The following is a 22,547-nucleotide window of genomic DNA, read 5'->3' as shown; positions in this document are numbered from 1 at the left end:
GACTAATGGTTTCCATTAGGCAACTAAACACACTAGCACTTGGTTGTGGAGCTGAGACATGTACGTTTTGATTTTTATATTCAAGGGATGGGATAGGTTGTCCCTCCATCATGTCAGAATCAAAGAAACAATCACTAGCCACCGCAATCTATGGCTCTTGGGTTACACTACAGTAGGTCACAGTCGAAGGCCAAGAATTTAACGTAGGTGGATAATGGGTTCCTACGTAATTTGAGGCACTCTCTAATTGCTCAAGCTCTAACACTCATCCAGAGTGTAAATGCATGTGATGCGGGTACCCTAAAAGCATTGACGAATACCCTAAGAAGCCTCGCCACTAGCTATATTGGTCGTTTTCACTTGATTTTTTTTTTTCCTTAAAAAAATTATGTGTATGATGTGGAATAGGTCATGTGATAACTTGAAATGAGCGTATCATTTGGAGGAATATAGCGGGCTTTACAACACACAATTTGGCTACTTGAAACTCTCATAACCCCCAAAATAGTCAATTTCTACATGGGTGTGTGGGCAAAAGGGGAAAGTCTAAAGGAGGCTTGTGGAGGGAAAAGTGAAGCTTAAATCCCACATTCTTCCTTTTGCCCTTGATAAGTGGGGCATATATTAAGATGAGACACTATTCCTTCACTTGAAAGAAAGCTAAGGATCCTACTTCCTATATACATGTAAATCAAGACTGGGGCCAATGGGGCTCTTTCTTACATGGGGACTAGTTGGAGTCGGTTTTTTTTTGGGGAGCTTGCTCAACATTGTGTGCAAGCCACAGGGGTTGCAAGCACACAACTTGTGCACACAGACAAGGTCTATGACTACAGATGGTGTATCACTCACCTCCTGCGATGTTGTCTCACTGAGGGATGCACGCTCCGAGAGGAAGAAACCACCGCTGTTGCTCATTCTCCTCGCTATCGCCGTACTCCCCGTTGCTTGATCACCTACTCTCTCTCTCTCTCTCTCTCTCTCTCTCTCTCTCTCTCATTCACAGATAAGCAACCTAAGAGGATAAGACAAGAAAACCTCTTTTTTTTAATTCATAGTTTCTCTCTTTTTATTTGGTTGTTTCATGTATGCATGTTGTGCATTGTTAATTTAACTCTTTGAAATACTTCACCATTCGTAAGAACAATAGCCCATGTAATGCTTCTACATAAAAACGAGACTTTCATGATGGCATTTTGGTGTCCACAAACAATGCTTAGACCTTTGCCAAAGGGAAGGCAATAAGCGATAGAACCTCATATGTACCAGAATCAAGAGCTTTAGAGAGCATGCCATGCAAACTGTTCTTGTATTCATAAGAAGTCAATTTTGACCAGCATAACCAAAACAGCAACCTATTCACACTAATGCCCATTCCGCCCCTTCATGGATTCCTAACATACAACTTCAGTTGTTTAAAGAAATCAACAAACATACAAAAAGAGGCTCATGCCTCCTCCTTGCCTCCGAATACAAGCAACCAAAAAAGGCTTTGAACAAAACAATCATATAAAACTTGGTGAAGAAAAACAGCCAGCCTCAGAGTGCAGTGACGTCAAAAAGTAAAGAAAAATACCTACGCGGGTGGCACGTAGGAAATACCAAAAACAATTTCAACTATATTTACACAATGCCCCATGAAACAAATAAAGAAATCGGTAGGAGAGGTTAAGAACAAATTGATGGCCTTAAGGCCACCAACCTCGAGTGGTCGAATTGTGTGAAATTCGTGCATGTGGACCTGAAAGTGGCCATGATGAGTTGGGCATAAATTTTCTGACATATGGTACATTTCTCACCATCTTATTAACGTAGATAGAGAGATGAAAGCCAGAGGGAAATAAGCACAAACTCGCTTACAACCACAGCAGGTGAGCTTATTCCAAAAACAGGGATTATGTCGACTCGTAGCCATGACTCAACTGCACCCCCCACAATAGCTCCAGTTACCAAACCAGCCAAAGTTAATGCAGCTGCTTTTCCTGCAACAAGTAACAGAAAGTCATTATGTGAAGAAGTGGCCACATTTTTTCCCATACGTTTTTCATACCCAAACGCATACAGGCATGGAAATAAGGAAAACGTATGAATTTGGCTTTCTTGGGCTGAACCATACATGACCTACTGTCCAGCAACAAGATATCAAACGATTTAGCACCATTTCCTACTTTAAGCACTCCAAATATAACATTTGAACCAAATTCATAAATAGCTTCTAAACATGCAGAAGTCTTCTTGTTCAGTCACTTCCTCTTCCTTTTCCTCTTCCTTGTCTACTAAGGAGCTTGAAGGCCTCGTAAAGCGGGTAATTCTTCAGGTGATTCACATATTTCGGGTCCCTGGAGTACTTGATCAATTCTTTCATACATGTGTCAACCTGCAATTGACGTTTGTACTCCGCTCTATCAAGATTCTCCGCCAAAAATTTGCCAAAATCTCAATTGGTTTTTCTTGTTCCCACGCCGGGATTTAGCTTTTCTTCATCTCCCCACACACCAGCAGTTGGAGCGGTGGCAGAGTCTGTCAAATTTTATGCGAGAACCTATGTGTGCTGCAAAAAGGATCAGATCCTCCAGAGACGAAGAATCGTTTTGAGTTGTCACAAACTACTGACTTGTTAAGCCATTGAAGACCCAGCGGGTTAGGGCTCCCCGAGCCTAAACCATAGTAGAAAAAGAAGAAGTCTTTACCAACTTACAAATCCTCGCCGAGTGGCCCAATTTTTAAAGAAAGGTTAGGATTAAAATCCTAAACCCCAATTAACTCATGAGATCCCGTCCAATGGGGCCTAAAATAAAGCACCCACACCCACACATAGAAGATGATGAAGTGGCAAGTTATACAGACGGTCGAATTTTAGGCTAACATGCTGACGTGGCAGCTGTATGAATGTCCACGATTTTGCGTTGGCTGATGACGTGGCAGACTGTACGGATTTCCTGAATTTGCACTAGCAGCATTTGGCGACCACATGCTTTTAGGATCTAATGCTTTTCACATAAACTGCTTTTACAAGGTTTGGGGCCTTTAAATATGAAGGGTGGACTCTCTCTCTGGCATTCTAGCCAGAGCAAATGCAGAGCAAGGCCGCTGTTGTCGTACTGTGTGAAGCAATATAAAGAAAGACCAAAAGGGGCGCCATTGATTGGGGCCAGTGCTCTCTTAGGGTGGAACTCCCCCACTCCGGGTCTCGTGTGCAGTGTTTCTCTTTCACTTCAATTGTTTTGAAGTGCTTAAAGTTTGTTCTGTCTGTTCTTTTCCATTGGCATGTGGTGCCTCCGTTACAGTGGTATCAGAGCTCCAATCATGTGCTTTTTTGAAAGCATACCTGTCCTACCAAGAACACACAAAGCAGAATGGCGTTTTTGCATTCTACAGAGTACCTACAACTTCTTCTCAACGAGCTTTGCGACATAATTTCGTGGCATCCGCAACAAAATCTTCCAATGCTGCAAAGCTTTCAACAATTCCTCAACTACATGTTGCTCCCTCTAATATCCCAAATGGTACCTCCTCCTCCGGCACCAAAAAGTGCAAGAGCCTCTAATCGACAACCATCTCAGCCTTCTATTTAAATCGGGGGTTCTTTAGGAACATGGTGTAGCTGTCTAACCTTGATCCAGCGTAATCGCCACCACCGCCACCTCGGTACAATGGTTGGAGCCCATATGGATATTCCTATTATCCCACATTTGGGGTTTACGCCTAATGTCACAAGACGGGCACCACGTGCCAACAGAAAAGAACAGACTGAACAGACTTTTAGCACTTCATTACCAGCTGAACTGAGCGAGAGAGAGAGAGAGAGAGAGAGAGAGAGAGAGAGAGAGAGAGAGAGAGAGAACATGCGACACGGAGTGGCGGAATTCCACCCCAAAGAGTATTGGCCCCAAACCTTGGTGCCCCTTTCGGTATTTCTTTATATTGCATCAACACAGTACAAGCTGGTACTCCAGACTCTGCACCTTCGTCAGAAAGCATGCTAGAGAATGAGCCCTAACCTCATATTTAAAGGCCCTAGGCCCCAAAAGCAGTTTACAATAAAAAGCTTTCAAACTCAAAAGCTTCTGGTCCAAAAGCAAAGCCAAAAAGCTGTCAGCGTAATTTACGAAAATCCGTATAGTTGCCACGTCATCAGCCAGCACAAAACACGAAAATCCGCACAACCTACCGCGTCATCATGCCAACGAAATTTTCGAAAATCCGCCACGTCATCAATTTTCTTTTCCTGTATGTGGGTCCTGCTTTATTTTAATCCTTTGTCACTTGGGGCCCCATTGGACAGGGTCCCCGTAAGTTGGTAGGACTTCTTCTGTTTAGGCCCCTCAGCCAGCATCTGCAAGTTGGCTCCATTCTTTAGGGTTTTGACACGTAGCAGTTTGTTACACCTAACCAACCAAAGGATTTCAAGGATGGTCGCACAACAATAAAATTTTTCACTTTTTCTGGAGCGAAAGATCAGAAAAAAGCCTTGCAATTCCTACAACAATTCAACAACATCTATTCTTTGGGAAACTATACGAAAGAATCAAAGATTTCTCAAGTTGCGGGATTTCTTAAAGATAATGCTATGCAGTGGTGGAGTTCAATCGCGACCCAACTATTAAAGTCAACAATGCGGAGAATAAATGAGAGAACGAGAGAGAGAGAGAGAGAGAGAGAGAGAGAGAGAGAGAGAGAGAGAGAGAGAGAGCACTTAACCAAACAACCTTGGCAATGAATTGATTGATGGGGACTAGGTGTACTTATATAGTCACCTTAGCAAATTGCCCTACCCAAAGTTCGACAAATAAGTAAATAAATACGTAACGCCAAAATAAATATTGGGATCACATTGGGCAGTTCACTTGAAATGCTATAAATTTTAACATCCTCTCTGCCATAGTTACACGGTCCCACCAACTTATGGGACCCTCTCCGATGGGGCCCAAGTAACCTAGAGAGATTAAATAAAGCAGAACTAGCACAAACCTTGCGTAAAGACTGATGATGTGGCAGAGCAGTACAGACGTCCGAAATTTGCGCTGACATGCTGACATGGCATACTGTACGGATTTCCGCAAAACATGTTGGAGGCTTTTGGACCGGTTTCTTTTGGAGCTAAATGCTTTTCGTGTAACTCGTTTTGAGAGGCCAAGGGCCTTTAAATATGTGCCATGGGCTCATTCTCTGGCATGCTTTCGGGTAAAGGTGCAGAGCGTGGAGTACCGGCTTGTACTGAATTGAAGCAATATAAAGAAATACCAAAAGGGGCGCCAAAGTTTGGGGCCAATGCTCTCTTCGGGTGGAACTCCGCCACTACCTGTCTCATGTGTCGTGCATCTCTTTCAATTTAGTTGTTATTTGAAGTTCTTAAAGTTGTTCACTCTGTTCTTCTCCGTTGGCACGTGTGTCCGTCCTCATGACACCATTCATAAATTGTGAACACATCACGTCCAAACTTTCCAGACAATAAACTTTGAAACACATCCTATCCATAATCCAGCCAACAACAATGGATTGGTGCACTCATCCATAGTGTTTTAGATACGTCTGATTGGTTCCTTTCCAGATGCATAAACCTTGAACTTCGACCACGGGTTCAAACACCGATAACTTGACTCCAACACATGGGTCCAAATTATTTATAGGAAGCTTCCTTTTGCCCCTCTCCGCCACTCACAAGCCTCTCCCTGGCTGAAGCTAGTGACGACAATGGCCACCTTACTAAAAATTTGGCATCGTGGTCACTATGGTCTCCACGTGTGCCATGCCGATCTCCTTTGTCAATTCTTTATCACCGCTATAACTATCTACCTTGCCTTTGCCTTTGTCCTTTTGTGAGTTTCTGCTTTTGCCTTTGGCTTTGCATTCCCGAGCCTAAACAAAGTGTCTTCTCGCATTTATAACAGTCGTCACACCTCGTGGGTACCAAGGCAGCTAACTGAGCACTAGTTATGCCATCCTTGTCAAGCTTGCCTTTGCCTCTGTCCTCTAGGGAGCTCGTGCACTTGCCTTTGGCTTCATAATCCTGAGCCAAACAAATTGACGGCTCCTTTGAGAATTTCACCTGCGCATAGGTCGCTAACTGGGTGTTAGCCAAAGAACCATCCATAGCCAAATGTTGGTGTTGGTCATTTGAGGCCGAAGCTACGCACCAAAAACTGTTATCTTTGCCCTTGCCATCCTTGTCAAGCTTGCCTTTGCCTCTGTCCTCTTGTGAGCTCACGTATTTCTTTTTGGCTTTGCAATCCCAAGCCAAATGAATTGTCGGTGCCCTAGAGAAAGTCCGTTGTGTACAGGCCACCAACTGCGTGCAAACCCAATCACTTTTCATAGTCGAAGTTAGATTAAGGTTCGCTTTTGTTGCTCGACATGCCAAGGACAAACTTTGCATAGCCGGTGAGAGCCCCCCCCCCCGGTAGTGTTTCAAGACACAGCCCCTAGAGGGTGGGAGAGAGCTCCTATCGAGCGCCTTCATTGGCCTTCTTGCTGCAACGCCATTGGGCATATCAAAACGTTGCTATCGGAGCTACTCTCTTCCTGCCCAGCTTAACAAAACACTGCCAAGAACTGTCGAAAGTGGGGTATTGTGCCTAGCATTTCAAAAGCTATTCTGAAATATCGTCGCTCCTCTGTGTTTTTCAAAACATTGATGCCGACAAGCAATGGAGGGTCCCATTTTGAACGCTTGCAGTAGGGGGTCCCCAAAGCAATTGAGATTCACTACCACCGAACTCCTTCAAAAACGAAAGCGTTTTCAAAACGCTACCGCCAGTCCTCCTCTGCTTTTCCTCTTCTTTGGTTTGCAGCACCACTTCTCCTTCCACGATCAAGTAGCCTACGGCCCTGATATCATGTCAAAGTTGACGATGCGGAGGCGTAGAGCAATGCGGAGAATACACGAGAGAGAGAGAGAGAGAGAGAGAGAGAGAGACTGCTAAACCAACCAACCTTGGCAATGAATCGATTGTCAGATGACCAGTGGGAGTCCAACGGAAGCATCCCCTAAAATTTAGGGAATTGCTATTTTGGGCCACGAAATCTGCTCGCGCCATTACCTCCGGAATGACAAGGGGAACATTTTAGAACTCTGTTGCAAGTCAACTAGGCAACCAGTCAGGAGATTTTTAAGCAACAACCCCGAGACAGGAGATTGCTTGTAAACGTGCCAAGTGGCACATTTTAGTGCACTTTCCTCTTGCAAAAGGTGGCGCTAAATTTTAAGCTGGGAGAGAGCTCATTTGCAACCTGCCACAGGTTAAGAGCTATTGACTCCAAGCTTTCCCTCTCATGTACAGTGTAGTGCAAGAAGTCATGTCCTCCATACCTCACACTGCTCTCTCTCTTCCCTACGTGCAGTAATGTGATGCCCCGCAAGAGGGTTCTTCATTTGACTCATACACAGCTGTGTGGTTACATGAGTTTTTGCTGAGGCAAGAGCCTCTCTGAGCAAGAACAGGAGTAGCTAATTGCTACTCCAAAAGCAGGCACCGGTGAGGGTGATAAAACGTACAGGCGCGTTTTCAGAGCTGGTTATGCGCTGAATTTTGACTGTTTTTCAGCCATATGGGGAGCAATGCCCCACTGATAGAGGACAGTTCGGCGACTGTTTAGGGCTGAAAACAAGGAAAAAAACAGTAAATACAGCGTGCTGAATTTACTGTTTTTGGGCAGAAATCAAAGGGTCTATGTCACTGGAAGTGAGTTCGAACAGGGGAATTGGTTTCGGGCAAGTTTTGGGGCTGTTATGCTGCCGAAATTTTACCAAAATAGGTGGTATCTAGCTGGATACACGTAAAGAATTCCCAGGACTCTACTTTGTAATCTATCCTCTTCAAGAATAAAGAAATACCGAAAGGGGCGCCAATTTTGGGGCCGACAAGTTGTCGGCGTCTGCTCGGAGCATTCTAGCTTCCGAGTCGTGTGTGCGCTTTAAGTGTTAGTTCTCGCCGCACGTTACCTTTGCAAAGTACTCTCTCTCTGTGTCTAAAGTAAAGTACAAAATTTTGGGTGAAAGCCAAAGCCTACAGCCCCACGAACCGTTTCACACCTCCCCTCTGCTAGGTCGGGTGCGGATGATCTTGCAGATGACGAAGGTCGCTTGAAGGCGCTCTAAAGGCGCTCCACTTTTGCGGCAAGGCTCGCTTGCTCTGTCGGCGAGAGAGCAAGTCGGATGGTGGGCTCTGCAAAATCGGGTGAGGGGGCTTCTGAGGAGTCCCTCTAGGGCGGAGCATAAGCCTCCATCTGTGTTCGCTGTTGTGATGGAAAGGGGGCGCGTGAAGACAAATCCCTGCGAAATCCGGTGAGTAGAGTCCCAGAGAGAACACCACTGCATGGCTAAACAGAGCGAGACCTTGGAGGGGGGGGGGGGGGGGGGGGGGGACTAAAAGGTGTGCAAAGGGGGGATGGGCGGCAAAGGAGGGCTGAGGGGGCTGCGGACGAAGCAATGGCGAGCTCAGACAGCGGCAACAGCAGGAGAGGTGGAGTTGATGAGTCCTGTGAAGCGGGGCTTTGCCATTCACTCTGGTAGTCTGACCTTCCCCACGGATGAGGCCATGACACAACGAGCCGAACAGACTTCTGGGAATGAAAGTAGAAAGAAAAAAGGGCAATCCAGAGAAAAAGGATGCACGACCCAAGCTTACTCCCGAGGAGAGAGCTCGCTTCATCAAAGAGGGGAAGTGCTTTGGATGCGGGGAATAGGGACATATCTCCGCGAAGTGCCCTAAAAAGGCACAGAAAGAACAGAATGATAAAGAGGATGACAGACCTGAGAGTTCGAGAGCAGCTGAGGAACGTGGCAGAAAAGGCAGATAGAAAAGCAGAACTGGTACCACATGGCGTGGGACCTGAACCGAATCAAATGAATGAAAGTACAAACTTTGCCACTTTTGGGGCAAAGTGAAGGATCGGGAAGCTCTTTTGAAGGAGCCAAGGCCAACTTCTTTTCACTTAGAATTGGCGGCTCGATTTGGAATTACGCCCGACAGACTGACGCCACAAGCGGAAGTAGTTTGACTGGCACCCGGATGGGATGTTGCCATTACACCGAGCATTGGCAAACTTCGTTTGCAATGACAGGGGTGTTCAGGGCACGCGAGTGACGTTCTACTCAGGATCCCTTGGTACCACAAGAACTACACCGTGGTTGACTACCGGGCCAAGAAATCGACTTTGACAAATGAAGGGCTCAGAGATTGTACTTTGATAAACTTCAGTTTTTCTTTACTCATTCTTATGGAAGAGACCTGAACGATGGATAAAGGTTGAATATGTTTTGACCTGAACAAAAGAACGCCAAGATTTTTCTCCACACTCATGCTGATTGCTTTTTAGAAGGGCCTGAAGATCATACCATTGATCTAATACGCACAAGCACACCACCGAACCGGCCACCTTATTGTGTGAGCCGAGTACAGAATGAAAAGATTATGAACCAAGTGAAAGACCTCTTGGAAAAGGGTCTTGTCCAGCCTAGTACTTCACCGTATTGCTCTCCACTGTTGTTGGATTTGAAGAAAGACGGATCTTGGAGAATGTGCATCGATTATAGAGCTCTCAACAAAATCACTATCAAGAACAGATTTCCAATTCCTAGGATCGATGATATACTCGACAGGTTACAGGGATCCTCGTGCTTTAGCAGGATTGACATGAAGAGTGGATATCATCAGACCCGAATCGCGCCGGGAGACATCTACAAGACAGCCTTTGGGACTACTTTTGGGTTATTTGAGTTTTTGGTGATGCCTTTTGGCTTAACCAATGCTCCTACGACATTTAACCGGATGATGGATGGGATTTTTCGAGAGTAAAGGCTATTTGTTGGCACTTTCTTTGATGATATCATTGTTATCTCCATGAATGAGGCAGAACACAGAGATCATCTGCTTCAGAGATAAACTTTTTTTGGGACACTTTGTCTCAGCAGCAGGAGTGCAAATGGATCCGGCCAAGATAGACGCTATCCGTGATTAGCCCGATTTGAAGAATGTCCATGAAGTTGAAAGCTTCTTGGGACTGTGTTCGTACTACAGACGGTTCATTTGAAAGTTTGCAAATGTTGCTTCCCCTTTCCATATCTTGATACAGAAAGGAGTCCCTTTTCTCGTGGCGATCCACAGAGGTGACTGCCTTTCAGACATTAAAAGAGAAATTGACTACAGGACCAGATTTGACTTTGCCGGACTTGCAGAAGTCATTTGAAGTATTTTGTGATGCTTGTGGTCGTAGTCTAGGTGCAGTCTTGATGCAAGAAGGCCATGTCATTGCTTACGAGAGCCGAGATGGCAGCACAGATTTATGAGAAAGAGCTTTTGATGATTATCCATGCTCTTACTCAGTGGCGGCATTACCTACTCGGAGCGGATTTTACTGTCTTTACAGACCATCAGAGTTTGTGCTACTTCTTGTCACAGAAGCAGCTTTTGGAAAAGCAGATGCGGTGGGCGAACATCTTGTCACAGTTTCACTTCCAAATTGTCCATGTGCAGGGACAGAAGAATGTGGTGGCAGATGTTTTGTCTCGGAAGCCGTTGGTTCTGGCTATTTCCGCGATACATCATAGGAGCTTCGAGGATATGGTCGATCATTATGCCAGTGATACGGATTTTGCAGATATTTTCACACGGATATGGGATGGGGAGACAGTAGCTGGATACTCCCTTAGGGAAGGCTACCTGATGAGAAAGACTATGTTGTGCGTTACACAACCGTTGAGGGAAAAGGTTATAACTGAATGCCAGTGTCCACCTTTTACGGGTCATCGCGGCATTGCTACCACCATGAAGGGGGTAGAGAGATACTTCTTTTGGCCGAGACTCAAAAAGGATGTGGAAGAGTTGTGCGCAGTATGCCAGAAGGTCAAGTTTGATAGGGATTGTTATAGCCTTTACCCATACCCACCCGCCCCTGGGAAAGTATTGAAATGGATTTCATTTTTGATCTCCCGAGAACACAGAATGATCACGATGATTTTCCGATTACATGGCACGTCTGAGACGATTGTCTCCGACAAAGACTCCAGATTTATGAGTTTGTTTTGGAAGGCAATTTGGGAGAACATTGGCACGCGGTTGCAGTTCTCGTCATCGTTCCACTTGCAGACTGACGAGCAATCTGAGATTGCAAATTCAGTGGTTTTAGATTTATTGAAGTCTTGTATCTCGGATCAGAAGACTCAATGGGAAAAGAACTTAGCTTTGGTGGAATTTGCCTACAATAACACGATACACTCTTCGACGGGGAAGACGCCATTTGAGATTGTTGAAAGTGCTGCGAAGGTTCCATCCTTCCTGAGCACGAAAGATTAGATATTTGAAGCGGATGAATATTCGCGAGATTTGGATACGGCTTTTGCCAAGGTTCGCGAGACTTTGCAGGAGTCTCAAGAACGACAGAAAAAGGCAACGGATCGCCATCGTCGCGACTTGAAATTGAAGGAGGATGATTGGGTGCTCTTACGTTTTGAGAAGGCACGCCTAAGAAAGAAAAAGGGAAAGGAGAGGCTTTTTCCAAAGCTTAGTATGCGATACTACGGACCTTTCCAGATAACTGAAAAGATAAATGATGTCTCCTTCCGATTGAAATTGCCAGATACTTGGAGGATTCACAATGCATTCCATGTGAGTCTCTTGAAACCTTTTAAGGGTCATGTGTCTGATGATGGGGAGCCTGATGAGCAACCCGAAGTGGAAGAAAACGAGGAGACCCTTGTTCCTGGACAGATTTTGGCACATAGAGATACGAAGAAAGGTAAAGTCCGAAGGCGGTTCTTGGTTAAGTTCAAGAATTTTCCTGCATTTGATGCAAAGTGAATGGAGGAGGAGGACCTAGCAGATACTCCTCAGATTGTGAAACTTTACCTCGATGTTTTGGTTCAGCATAGTCTACTCCAAACAGAACCCGGAAATTCAACTTGGCCGAAGATCTGGTGCAGTGGGATGCACAAGAGGGGAGTTACTCCGCTCCTTTGTCAACACATGCCTTGATTTTGATACTAAAGTCACTGATGTCTCTTTGAGCTTCAAGGATACTGAGAGCTGACAGTATTCTGCTGGCTAACTTTATGAAATGGAATTCCTGATTATGATACTGATTTGTTCTTGACTCCTCTTAAGTGCAGGAACTGATAGACGAAATGACTGCAACATTTTGGTCTGATTGATCTCGAATACATGGTTGCAATAGAGGTTAGTCAATCGAACATCTAATGAGGTCCCGATGGACGTAGATGTGATTGCTAGCTACATTGCCGATAAATCATGCTATAAGATCCGAATGAATGTTGAATGTCATGTGATGTCCTGTGATGTCGTGTGATGTGACTGTCGATTTGGTACATGTGCTAGATGTGTGTTCCTAGTATGTAGGTGCTAACAGTCAGTGACTGCTAAGACGGTTTATGGCTTTTGTCAGTTTTGCAGGCGTAATCGCAGTCGATTACAATGCTTTCAAGAGGGGGGTATGTCACAAAGTGATGACGTGGCTACCGACAGCAGAAACCCTAATTTCTGCCAGAAAACCCTGATTTCTTGTAAACACTAAAATCTGCCAAAAACCCTAATTTCTGGAAACCCTAATTTTGCAGAAACCCTAACTGCTGGCTGAAACCCTAAGTGGCTGAAAAACCCTAAATCTGGCACGAGTGCCACATGGCAGCAGTGTACGGCTTTTTCCGGAAATTACGGAAGCTGGGGAAAAGCATCTAGCGACGCAAATCTGCTGGCTTTTTGCTACGCAAGGATTTGGATGAGAGAGAGAGAGAGAGAGAGAGAGAGAGAGAGAGAGAGAGAGAGAGAGAGAGAGTTAAATTGCTTTATTTTAACTTTTATTGAGAGAGAGAGAGAGAGAGAGAATTAGCTTTTGCTTTCAAGCTTTTGGGGCTCTGCTTTTGGGCATCCCTTGTAACCTTTAAATTAGTGGTGAGGGCCTCACTTCTCAAAGCATCTCGACGCAGAGTCTGAGAGTGAAGCCCGACCCACTCTCTTGTACTTTGAACTGATTAATACAAAAAGAAATACCGAAAGGGGCGCCAGTCTTTGGGCCAATATCTCTAGGCACGGAACTCCGCCGGGCCAATGCAAATCTATTGTGATCTGTGAATTGTTTTGAAGTGGTTATTTGGTGCTGTCGTGATTGATGCTTGACTTGGAGTGTCCAAGTCTGTTACACCATCCAAGCGCAAGGGTCCTCCTTGGTATGGCACTTCGTGTATCTGCAACTAGAAGTAGATGTAATACTGCAACATAGTCACAATCGTGACGGGGGGGGGGGGGGATGGCGAGGGGGGGAAGCGTACAGCAGCAGCGAGCGCGGTCTTCTTTGCTTTTCTTTGGAGCTTGAATATTCCCATGTGCGGAATATTTAAAGAAAACTTACCATAAACTTCCACCATCGGCTTGCATGTGACCCCCGTGCAGAAAACTTACCATAAACTTCCACCATCGGCTTGCATGTGCTCCCTGTACTCCCCTCTCTTGCTAGTAGCATCCCATACCACCCTATGCAAGCGGATAGAGAGCCTATCAAGCTAGGCCATCACGGCCTCATGAGCTCCAATGGATTTTTGCACCTTGCCATGTCATATGCACGTGCAGGAAGAAGCTCTGATACCAATGTTAGTCCCTTGCCGGATCCATCTACACACCCAATGTCATATGCACGAGGAGGAAGAAGCTTTGATACCAATGTTAGACCCTTGCCAGATCCATCCTACACACATGACATGACACAAGCCATATACATAAACTTCACAGAGAGTGGACATCCCGCTCACCTCCCCGCCGTAGAGCCCATACGGGTTCACCCCCGAGCCTCAGAGTCTGCAGCTAACGGGCTAGCTTCTTACCACAAGGGCTGGTGTCCCATATCACCAAGCCCACACTGATACGGGCGTGTGGGTAGTGTTGCCAAGGGCCTAGAGTCCAAGCGTGGTAATCACACAAGATAGCTCACAAATGAACCTAGGGTCCTATTTATAGGATTCCTTAACCGCCCTAACGATAGGCCATGTTCACACTTGGCTGGACATAGCTCAGGTGCGTATCCTGATGTCTGAGGACGGTTTGGCCCTTTTGGGGGGCGGGGGGGGGGGGGGGGGGGGGGGGGGGGGGGTCCTCTCCATGCTGATAACAAGCTTCCTATACAAGTGCTCAAGGGCGGTCGCTATATAGGTGTGGCATGCCCTTATGGAAAGACCCCTGGCACAAAAGACTGCTACTGCTAGTGACATAGGCTCATGCCAGTGAGACATCTTGCAACACATGGGAACCAACCTAGCATGCACAGGGAGCAGCAAGATGATGGATCTCCTCCTGGCAATAGGGCTGAACGAGAGAGCAAGCTATAAGCCTCGAGGCAGAAAGGAAAACTGTCCTTGAGAGGCTATGGTGTCATCCACCTCTCCATGGTGAGGTCACCCTGAAAAAGAATGCCCTGAGGATCACATATACGGTAATTGCTGCTCCTGGTGCTTGGTGAACATCCTGCACCAGAGGTGAGATCACCTCCAAGAGCCAAGATGCATACCCTAAAAACGCAGCTAAAGCTGTCCCACCCACGTGGCCAACTGCCCCCAAAAACGCAAATGAGGGCTGCCCTCCTATCTGCCTGCCAAGATGCCCCATCAGCCCCCCCTCAAGGGCTACACTGCATACATCAAGTGTCCCCCCTTGGCCACACATATATAGGTCCCTCCAAATCTGTCTGACCCAGTTCCCCACTCCTTATCACCTGTCCCTGACAGATACCGCAGCCAACTCCATGAATCCAGAGAGAAGCCAAAGTCTTAAAACTTGGAATGTCCTTTGTTACTGCACATAAAGTAACATTGACTCTCGTTCCCATCTGGTACCTACCCTTCCTATATTGGATATGTGTTATTCCAGTTACAGCCTTGTTTTGACGTTTTCCATTCATAAAAGCTCTTCATGAGGGCATTTGGATTTCTGCCACAGCTGCTTTGAACTACAGACAAAAACCTATATCATCCCAAATAGTTACATGCTAGATACCTGACAATACATCAGACACATCCCCCTAAGCTTGTGTGAAAAAGAAACCTTACTGGTGTGAAATTCTGGAAATGTGAGAGACCCAACGGGCCTTACCTAGCTTGACATTTTGCTTTCTTAAGAAGTACAATGAAGCACCAAAACCAAGAGCCAAGATTGGACCAGGCACTTCAGCACTCGTGTTCGAGGCTGACTCCGAAGAGATTCCACTTGCGAAAGCCCATGCCATTAATCCTGCATAGACAGCAGCTTGAGTTCCAATCACCCCTAGTGATGGAGTTTCCACAGAAACAGGAAACTTGCTGGCAGCATCTCTAAGCCATTGGGGCCCTCCTGTGTTAGGACTTTTCGCCTTCTTTACATCTGCATATCGGATACTGCTATCAACAACTTTCCCTGCTCTGCGTTGCATCAAACTCTGCATAAGCAGCACATCATAAGCAGCCTCTACCTGCATGTAGAAACCAAATATTAGAAAGCAGAGCCAAGTGCTTAGGCTTTGATTGACAATCATTGCAAATACGGTGATCTGAGAGACACAATCTATTTGTTCAAGACATGACAAAACCATGAATAAAATTTTGAAGGTGCATATAGCCATATCAGAGTCCACACAGCTTTCTTTAAGCGACAGCATTTCTCTAAACTTGCCCATCCACCCTTCAGGCAAACATCCAAACACAATCAAAAAATGGGACAAGTACGATTAGGACAGAGAGAGATACATACAAACAGACTACTGCCAAACCTATACGTGGCATTTTTCGACCTATGCACAGTTCTTGACAAAAGATAATCTGATAGAGAACACGAAAGCTGGAATGGAAACATGATTGTGTACTTGCTGACATCAAAAACAAATAGTACTTGCAACCATACATAAATTGAACATGGCTAGAGTAACTACTCATATGCTAAACACCCTCAAGTCGCTCAGGCAGCATTGGCATTTGCAAGTCCCTATGCACAGCTTGTAAGTAAGTGACTTGCAAGTCGAAAACTCCAAATGAGCTTGTTGTCTGGAAACCGGGAAACTTGGGTAGACAGGCTGCTCTTATAGGTGAGAGCTGCCCTCTTCTTTTTCCCAAGAAAAGGGATGAATCTGGGCACTGTGTGAGAGAGAGAGAGAGAGAGAGAGAGAGAGAGAGAGAGAGAGAGAGAGCCAAAAGTCAGATTCTTCAGGTTAAAACATTTGTGCTTGCACACACAGAGTCTAGGCATCCCAGGATGCAATCTCATGCATAGATGCAAGGTTGGCATGTACCACTTCACTGAAACACATATACCTTCTCGAAAAGCAACTGGAAACGACTTGCTTAAGCTTATTGAGAGCCCATTGTCTTGTTCCTCGCGCGCAACACTCACTCTCAATGTATGTTCATGTGTGTGTGATGTTGTGTGTGTTGTCTTTGGGAGCATATGTTAGTACCTAGTTCTACACCCACAATTGGGCACTGACGACGCTAATGGGGATGTCGTGGTATTTAGTCAATACTATGCATGATGGAGCTAATGGTTATATTGTCTTCTGGATGACTACCATGGGTGAATCTAAGCTTATCCTGGATTCATCTAGGTATATTTTTTAGTCGTATAGCGGACATGCAGACTTCACATTGAGAGCTCATTGTCTTGTTCCTTTGCAACTACACGAATCCCAAAATGACTCCCCCAAGGCATTAATTTATCGGCCCCTAGCCTCTTGCTTTTACAATTGCTCTAAATCACAAAGCTTGATTGGTTTTAAAAACTAATGGCCCCAAAGGCTCCGAAAATCAATGCTTTCAATAACTCGTCCAAAAGTAGCAACGTCCTAACTACCACGTCATCAGTCCGTACATGTTGGTTTGGGTTAGGCTCAAGGAGTCCTAACCCTCTAGTCTTCAATGGCTTGACACGTCAGCAGTTGGTGACATCCCCCCTTCTTGAAAGATGTGTAATCGTCCGCAATTATATCTGCAAAACAACTCAAGTTAGATCAAAAATATCCGAGGGTCAATCCCGACGGTCATTCAGTTTTCTCATTCCATATCGGAGGTCTTGATATTCTGGTGTAGTGAAATTAGCATCACACCCAAACCACCCTGATCTTAAGTGTCTCGATGCACTAAAGTTACATACCCAAGCAATCTCACCCAATTAGGAATATTCAGTGGTTGGTACATCATGATGCAACACAAATAATTACACATGCATGTTACAAAACGTAGAAACATACAGTTGCTCGATGAACACCCCTCCCGCAAATAACCAAGAAGGTCCAGGCCATAAGATTTTCAACAATTCCCTCATCACTCCTCCCACAAGTAACCTAAAAAGGTCCGGGCCATGAGATATAGAAGCCTTTTACAACCAAACGCTCCCTAGACTGCAACTTGCGCATAACTTATAAGTCAGTACCGCCCATGAGCAACACCCTCTAGCGTTTTGCTACCAGTACCCTCATCAGGACCAGCTCCATGGCGTTTTCCCTTCAGCACTCCTAGATCCAGCCATATACCCTCAACACTTTCAGATTATAGAATCAGATTCAGCCAGTAGATCAGTAGCCCTAGTGTTTTTACAAGGCAATACCAGATCAGCCCGCACTTCAGATTCCAGCCATCAAAACAGCCAGCGTTTTCAGATTTCAGCCCTTATCCGCCATCGTCATCGACACCCTCAACATAAACCACTGCAGATCAGCCCATAGCCTCGTCGTCGGTTGCAGATCCCATCAGTTCCACTAGCGTTTTCTATTTTCAGCCACTAGCCTCACAAATCCAAGCATCTACACCAAGATCCCATCAGCATCTCAACATCTAGGACCATTGTATCAGCATTTGTGCAATCTAAAGCAAATACTTCTCTAGCGATAGAGAGGGGACCCCTTGGAAGGGGGTTTGGGACCCCATCCCGTATTAAGTCTTCTTCTCTCTCTGTCACTCACAGAACCTTCACTCACAATATCTCTCTCTAGTCTTTTGCACATCTCATGATGTAAAAGGAACTCTCTCAGGAAGTAAAAGGAACCTTGAGTACACATTGAGCACTCATCATAAGTTATCACCATAATTTATAAATCACTTCATTGCACATTACATAATGCTTCCTTGAATTCCATCCTATCCATGACAAGACACAAGCCAAATACAAACTAACAGCAATGTAGCATGTAGGGGATAGACATCTCACTCACCTCCTAGACAAAGCCTCACCAGTCCCCCTCCCCGAAACATGGGAGCCAAGAGCTCGCGCCTCACCTCAAGGACAGAGACAAAACTGGGAATCACATTTGAGCCTAGGAACTAGTAAAAGAAAAGAGCCAAGCCTCCATCACGATGTAGGAGTTCTATATTACCAACCCACACCAATACCAAATTGCAAGTAGAGCTACTCTAGAGAATAGAGTCCAAGTGTGATGATCACAATGATACAAGATAGCTCCTAAATGGGCCATGCACCCTAACTATAAAGCCCCTTGACTGCCTTAGTTATGAGAGCCCAAAAGTACACATGTGCCTCTACATATATACAAACGTAGCACTTTCGCAAATGAAAATGTCAAATCGAGTTTCTCCTCATATGAAATGCAAACAGTTGTGCCCCTTGAACTTGGTTGATGAACATACTTAACAAAATTGATAAAGAAAAGCCCAAATTTACTTTTAAAGGAGAGTGCCAGTTTACAAACTCATGTGGTCATCCTCAAGCCTTGTTTTATGCCATCCATTTTTCTCATAACCTTAATTCATATGAGGCTGGTTGCACTTTTACCAAAATAACTGTCTTCCCGTTGTTGTAGGCACAAGATCTTGGCGGCATTGTATTCAACATTACCAGCTCCAATACTTTAACCGCTCAGCTTACAATATTCTTTCACTCTAAATGTCCCCATAGTAAAGAATTGCAATTTAATGTCAGAGCATGACGACTGTTTGACAGGGTTATCCATTAAATGTACAGAGCAATATAACAGTTCTAAAAGGACAATCACTGAGTTCTAAAAGGACAATCACTGCATGTCCAAGTTTACATCCAACGTATGTCCTAACAAGGTGACTAGTTTCATTGCCCCACACAGGATAATGCCATGTGCCCTCCCTAGAAAACCAAAAATTTCAAGTTTCTAAGTTAACTTCAAATTTTTCTGACCTTTTTCTAAAGAAGAAAATAAAAAACTATTAGACATAGTTTTTACACATGCCTGGATTGCCATATCTTGATCTTCAGTATGCTTACTCAGAACAGCATTTTTTGCTCTAAGTATTTCCTCAAAAGAAGCACCCTCAGCAACGCCAAGAATGTTGAGAGCGTTTTCGAAGGTCATTTCAGAAGGAAGGGAATCGTCGGCATTTGAGTTCGCCCACACCTGCAGAAGAGGGGGAGAGGAAATCCGAGCGAGTTTCCAGGGACGCAATTTGCCACTTCGGCACGTACTTAACTGTGATCTTGCGACCCAGGGTCTTTGCGATGACCCATCTTTGGACGGTAAGTACAGTGATGGTACTGCGCTGAAGGTCGAGCTATGGAGAAGGGCGTCGATACTGGGTGAAGCGGAGCAGCAGCACGAGCAGGTACAGACTGCCGGCGATGATGGCACACACAGGGCCGCCATTCCAGAGTCTTCAGCTCACCTTGTCTGAGGGAAACAACGGACAGTTAAAGAGCATGCCCCATCATCACCCAAAAACAAGAGAGAGAGAGAGAGAGAGAGAGAGAAAGAAAGAAGAGGAAGATTGTTTTAACATTGTAGGAAACTATCCCAAGAGACTTTAAAGATCTATCCGCCGACGAGGAGAGTTGAACTCAAGACATGTTATTCAAGAGGGAAATGGCATAACCAATCTACCACACTTGGGTGATAGAAAGGTTATACCATTTTCCTCTTTTTATCGAGAGAGAGAGAGAGAGAGAGAGAGAGATGACGCGAAATGAAATGAAATGTTTATTTAAATTATGCAGAAGGTCTTTAATTAGAGACCAAAATTTTACAGAAATGTGTAAAAACTGCTAAAAGTTCAAACAACACACAAACGTTGGCACTGCCTTTCACTCCAACACACACACACACACAGAGAGAGAGAGAAGAAGAAGAAGAAAGACTATAGATTAAAGAGGAAAAAAATTAAACATACCTTCCAAAAATTGAAGGGTGCTCCATTGTACATGAGTTGAAACTCCCTAAGCATTTACCCTCCCTTTTTGCTGAAAGGTAATGCCAACAAACAAGTGCATATCTCCAACAAGTGGATCTCAAGTAGGCCATCACCATGGCATCAATCTTCTTCTCCATAAAGATTCTCATAGGAGCTTCTATATGCTTCTCAATAAAGGTCTAGGGCAATGATAAATATATCATCGATTCAATATGTGAGAGGGATGAGGGAGTTTAGGGGTGTTGCTATGGCTCAAATATGTTACTTCTAGATGGGAACTCTGTTAGAGCATATATGTGTTTGTGTAACTCTAGCAAGAAAAGCCTTAGGCATTTCTAATCAATGTGATCCATCTCCCTATAAAGAGGCACAAAGCCCTCTCAGAAGAGACAATGATATGCAATACATAGGGCATTAACACATGTAAAGGTCCTCTGTTTCCACCTCTAAGTCATTTAGCTAGCTTATCCATTGCTTTGGAGGTACCAAAGTACATCTTCTTCCTCACCCCATGAGGATCAGTTACCCAAGTTCTCTCCTTTCAATCCAAGTGAGGTCTTATCTAATGAGTTTAGAGCATATGAATACAAGCGATGGTGCATCTAAAGAGTATCAAAGGGGTGGCAAATTATCCACAATAAATCCATGCAAACTAAAACCAAGTTGGCATCTATGCATACCAACATCTAAAGTCTCATCCGACGGGGATGCCACCCCCAAGCAACAGCACATGGGGCCATCACTTATTGGCAAAGTTAGGGCACGATCCTCGTTGGTCCGCTGTCTACAGCCACAACCCCCATGAGTGTTTCTACATCTGTGACTCCTCTTACATCTAGTCTCCCCTAGGTCCTTCCCCTTCTTTTACCTCCTTAGGCACTCCACGTCAAAGGGACACATAAGCTAGTTTAGCTAGGGTGTTGATACTAATATTATCATGAAGAGGCTTCATCTTTTAGCAATTTCATGGTTGACAACACCACATGGGTGAAACACCCACGGTCACCTAGAGAACACCCAAATGCCTGCATCGGAGACATACTAGAGCTTCCAAGACAAGTCAATTTTCCAATATCCATCTTCATATACACTAAGAGATAGATTTTCTATCTTGTATATTTTGAATTATGGATGTACTTTGAGACTAATACTTATATAAGGTATTTAGCTTTAGACCAGTTTTTATGTTCCCCTGATATGAGTGACACATTTTCATTGGATGGTTGTTAGGTTCCATATGCCACATTGGCCTCTTTGAGACACTAAAATGCTCTCTCTCTCTCTCTCTCTCTCTCTCTCTCTCTCTCTCTCTCACACACACACACACACACACGATATGGGAGGCCCAAGGATGCCCTCGTGTTGTAGAAGATTGATGCTCTGAGATGGTTCCTCAATCTTGTATTAATAGGCAATAAATATGAATATAAAAGGTTGATTTGTCAAAAGCAAATTTGCAATTGTTGGTATCTTAGATAGGTAGCATATTTCAATGTTTATGGTAACAAAGATACCTAAAGTTGAAAGGTTTCCTCTCAATTCCTTGAAGTGGGTCACGTGGTTCATTATGCAAGAATGATATGATATGCATAAATAGGAATGTTATTGTGTTTCCATTTCTATTATATGATTAAAAAAAGGCAAAGAGGTTAGTAATACATGATGCCATAAAATCTAGTCTCTAACGCTTTTGGTGCCCAAAACGGACATGAATAGAAAATATGACGTATGGCTTTAGCTTGCTTTGACTGAAAGCAGCATGCTAGGTAGGACATGAAAAGAAAGCTTTTAAAGTGGACAACATAATCAATACTATGACTAATATGCATCATTGAACGATGCCATGTTTACAGATACACATATTACTTACATATGTATGTGTTCATGTGTGCAGTGTAATCTTATGAGTGTGCTTATATTTACTCACATGTAAACATTGAATGTGTGTGATTCGTGTTGTGAGTGCACGGATGCGGTGCGTGTGCGGAGAAGGAGAGAGAGGGAGACAGAGAGCAGGACACAGGATGTGGGTGGAGCTCCCAAATCTCACTGTATGAGTACCATGTGAGAATGTGAGTGAGAGCTCCTTATTCTTTGTATGTATAAAGAATAAGGAGATAAATGTGGGCAGCCGAACACTGGCCGATGGACACGGGCAAAGCATGGTGAGGCACACCACCTTTACCTAACATTCTCCCACTAAAGGCTGTGTGCCGATAAGTGGCGAGAAGACTAGCCTACAACTAATATATACAAGAGGTGAGAGAAGACGGCTCTCAACCTATGCCCACTGGCTCACTCTGTAACCGCTCTAGTGTAGATGCAACATGCATACCACTACGGCTAGAGCTACGATGACACTCCTGATGCAGGTATCGAGTGACGACCTGCATGGCTCCACAATGCACAATGC

At 44.7% G+C, this 22,547-nt stretch overlaps 1 protein-coding gene across 1 annotated transcript; it reads right to left on the bottom strand.

Moving 5' to 3' along the window:
- Window positions 1-1,599: 1,599 nt before the first annotated feature.
- LOC147421667 (chaperone (DUF3353)) lies at window positions 1,600-19,700 on the bottom strand. Its single transcript, XM_086502792.1, has 3 exons — window positions 19,183-19,700; window positions 15,093-15,447; window positions 1,600-1,982 (listed from the first exon to the last, which is right to left on the bottom strand). The coding sequence occupies exons 1-3, from the start codon at window positions 19,591-19,593 to the stop codon at window positions 1,807-1,809; spliced, it is 942 nt and encodes a 313-aa protein (XP_086358918.1). The 5' UTR covers window positions 19,594-19,700; the 3' UTR covers window positions 1,600-1,806.
- Window positions 19,701-22,547: the final 2,847 nt, after the last annotated feature.

This window comes from Adiantum capillus-veneris, chromosome 27 (assembly GCF_014529385.1).
Source record: "Adiantum capillus-veneris isolate H3 chromosome 27, ASM1452938v2, whole genome shotgun sequence".
Taxonomy (NCBI): Eukaryota; Viridiplantae; Streptophyta; class Polypodiopsida; order Polypodiales; family Pteridaceae; genus Adiantum; species Adiantum capillus-veneris.
This window is presented reverse-complemented; position numbering and strand designations above follow the sequence as displayed.